The sequence below is a fragment of the Mustela nigripes genome, unplaced genomic scaffold (genome assembly GCF_022355385.1).
Source record: "Mustela nigripes isolate SB6536 unplaced genomic scaffold, MUSNIG.SB6536 HiC_scaffold_3220, whole genome shotgun sequence".
In the NCBI taxonomy this organism is placed as follows: Eukaryota; Metazoa; Chordata; class Mammalia; order Carnivora; family Mustelidae; genus Mustela; species Mustela nigripes.
This window is the reverse complement of record NW_026742626.1, coordinates 1-3089: the sequence shown is the minus strand read 5'-3', so window position 1 is coordinate 3089 and position 3089 is coordinate 1. Positions and strand designations below refer to the sequence as shown.

General features: G+C 45.5%; 1 protein-coding gene across 1 annotated transcript; it reads left to right on the top strand.

Moving 5' to 3' along the window:
- Nucleotides 1-770: 770 nt before the first annotated feature.
- On the top strand, nt 771-3085 carry LOC132009014 (protocadherin gamma-A11-like; the record flags this gene model as incomplete). The annotated part of the gene is made up of 2 exons (XM_059387446.1): nt 771-1298; nt 2124-3085. Coding segments are annotated over exons 1-2 (1224 nt in total), but the record flags the coding sequence as incomplete, so codon positions are not given.
- Between the last annotated feature and the right edge of the window lie 4 nt (nt 3086-3089).

Genomic DNA, 3089 nt, shown 5'->3' with positions numbered 1-3089 from the left:
GATTCTAGAGTCGATCTCTTGATAAAGTTCCTTAAAGTAAACCTAGGTCAAACCTAATGATATAACAGTTTAGATTGAAGTTTACAATGCTGCAGCCCTTCTGTTATGAAATTTAAAGTAAAAAATATATAGAAATCTCTGGCAAATTTTTCATGAAATAGAATAATTCTTTTTTTTTAAAAAACGATTTTATTTATTTGACAGAGAGAGAGATCACAAGTAGGCAGAGAGATGGGGAAGCAGGCTTCCATCCCAGGACCCTGGGTTCATGACCTGAACTGAAGGCAGAGGTTTAACCCACTGAGCCATCCAGGAGCCCCAAAATAGAATGCTTCTTGACCTAAGAATATGGAACACAATTTTAGTTCTATGTCCTGGTATTTTAAATAATAACCTTATTCCCATCCAAATTTTCTCAAATGTTTCATCTTTATGTTATTCAATAAAGAAATATTGGTGGGAATTATAGTCATGAGCTCATAGTTTTTCTATCCATGCTAGTTCCACATCCACAAATGCTATTCCCTTCAGTCAGTAAAAATCAATAGGAAGCAAATCTAACCTGCAAGTTTTCAGTTCCAGTAGTATTTGAAAATATTTTTTTAAATTAAACAAGCCCTTTTAATAGTCCTTTTATTAAGTGATCTTGATAAACCTTTAATATCACATTATACAATTCTATATTGTGTGCAATTTTCAGTGTTATAAATATGTGTAATTCTTGAAGTGTGTAATAACGTCTGGAAAAAAACACATCAGTTGGGTTTCTTACTCCTTGCAATAATAAGATTCGGCTCTAGGCGCCGCTCTTCACCAATCGGGGAATGGGAAGCTGCAAGCGGCAGTCCCTCCCTCCCCCATCTCTACAACACAAAGCCGAGTAATACGGATACTCACAGATTCTGATGCTGGAAACTTAAATAGTTCGCTCCCTAATATATTTTGGATGCAGTCATTACGGAACTTCGTAGATACATAATCTGATTCAGAACAAAACAGTTCAAGAAATCAGGGAATATAGGCTCAGCTTACTGCTATGGGGAATCCGCCACTGCGCCTGGACCGCAGCGGGCTGGTCCTCCTACACCTTTTCCTGAGGACGCTACAGGAGTCTGGGGCAGGACATATCCAATACTCGGTGCCCGAAGAGACAGACAAAGGCTTCTTCGTGGGCAATATTTCCAAGGACCTGGAGCTGGAACCCTGGGAGCTGTTGGAGCGTGGAGTCCGCATCATCTCCAGAGATAGGATGCAGCTTTTCGCTCTGAATCTGAGAAGTGGCAGCTTGATCACCGCAGGTAGGTTAGACCGGGAGGAGCTCTGTGAGACACTGTCATCCTGTTTTTTAAATATAGAGATACTTGTGGAAGATACCCTGAAGATTTACGGAGTGGAGGTGGAAATAATGGATGTTAATGATAATGCTCCCAGCTTCCAGGAGGCGGAAATAGAGATAAAAGTCAGTGAGCACTCAACTCCGGGATCCAGATTTCCCCTTCCTAGCGCTAGGGATCCAGATGTGGGAATGAACTCCCTCCAGCGCTATGAGCTCAATCCTAATAGTTACTTTTCATTACAAATGAGAGGCAGAACGGATGGGACCAAGAATCCTGAACTAGTGCTGGAGGGGAGTCTGGACCGAGAGAAAGAGTCTGCTCACCACCTCCTCCTCACAGCCTTTGATGGAGGAGATCCCATCCACCAGGGTGCTGTTGCCATTCGTGTGGTGGTCCTCGACGTAAATGACCATGTACCAAAGTTTACACAGTCTGTATATCGAGTGAGTATTCCTGAGAATCTCAGGTCTGGAACTTGGGTGCTCATAGTAAATGCAACTGATCCTGATGAGGGAATCAATGGGGAAGTGGTCTATTCATTCCAGAATACAGAAAGCAAAACTTCTGAAATATTCCAATTGGATTCTCAAACTGGAGAAGTCTTAATACGAGGGTCTCTGGATTTTGAGAAACATAGATTCTATGAGATGGATATTCAAGCCCAAGATGGTGGTGGTCTCTCCACTACTGCTAAGATATTGATCACTGTTGTGGATGTGAATGATAATGCTCCAGAAATAACTATCACATCTTCCACTAATTCAGTTCTGGAAAACTCTCCTCCAGGTACGGTTATTGCTCTTCTAAATGTGCAAGATCAAGATTCTGGAGAAAATGGTCGAGTTTCATGTTTTGTTCCTAACAGTCTGCCTTTTAAGTTGGAAAAGACTTACGGAAATTATTACAAGTTGATAACAACCAGAATGCTGGACAGGGAGCAGGTCCACAGCTATAATATAACCCTGATAGCCACAGATCAGGGATTTCCACCCTTGTCTACAGAAACTCATATTTCACTAAACATAGCAGATGACAATGATAACCCGCCCACATTTGCTGACTCATCTTATTCCATCTACATTCCTGAAAACAATGCCAGAGGAGCCTCCTTCTTCTCAGTGATGGCAGTGGATCTGGACAGCAGTGAGAACTCCCAGATCACTTATTCCTTGGTGGAAGATACCCTCCAGGGAGCACCTTTATCCACCTACATCTCCATCAACTCCAACACTGGCACCTTATATGCACTGCGCTCCTTTGACTATGAACAGTTCCGTGACCTGCAACTGTGGGTGACAGCGCAGGACAGTGGAAAGCCACCACTCAGCAGCAATGTGTCTGTTAACATATTTGTTCTGGACCAAAATGACAATGCCCCTGAAATCCTATACCCCACTCTCCCCACTGATGGTTCCACAGGCGTGGAGCTGGCTCCTCGCTCCGCAGAGCCTGGCTACCTGGTCACCAAGGTGGTGGCAGTGGACAGAGACTCTGGCCAGAACGCCTGGCTGTCCTACCGCCTGCTCAAGGCCAGCGAGCCAGGGCTCTTCGCGGTTGGGCTGCACACGGGCGAGGTGCGCACAGCGCGGGCCCTGCTGGACAGAGACGCGCTCAAGCAGAGCCTGGTGGTGGCAGTGCAGGATCACGGGCAGCCCCCTCTGTCCGCCACTGTCACGCTCACCGTGGCCGTGGCCGACAGCATCCCGGACGTCCTGGCGGACCTGGGCAGCATCGGGACCCCCGCCGACCCAG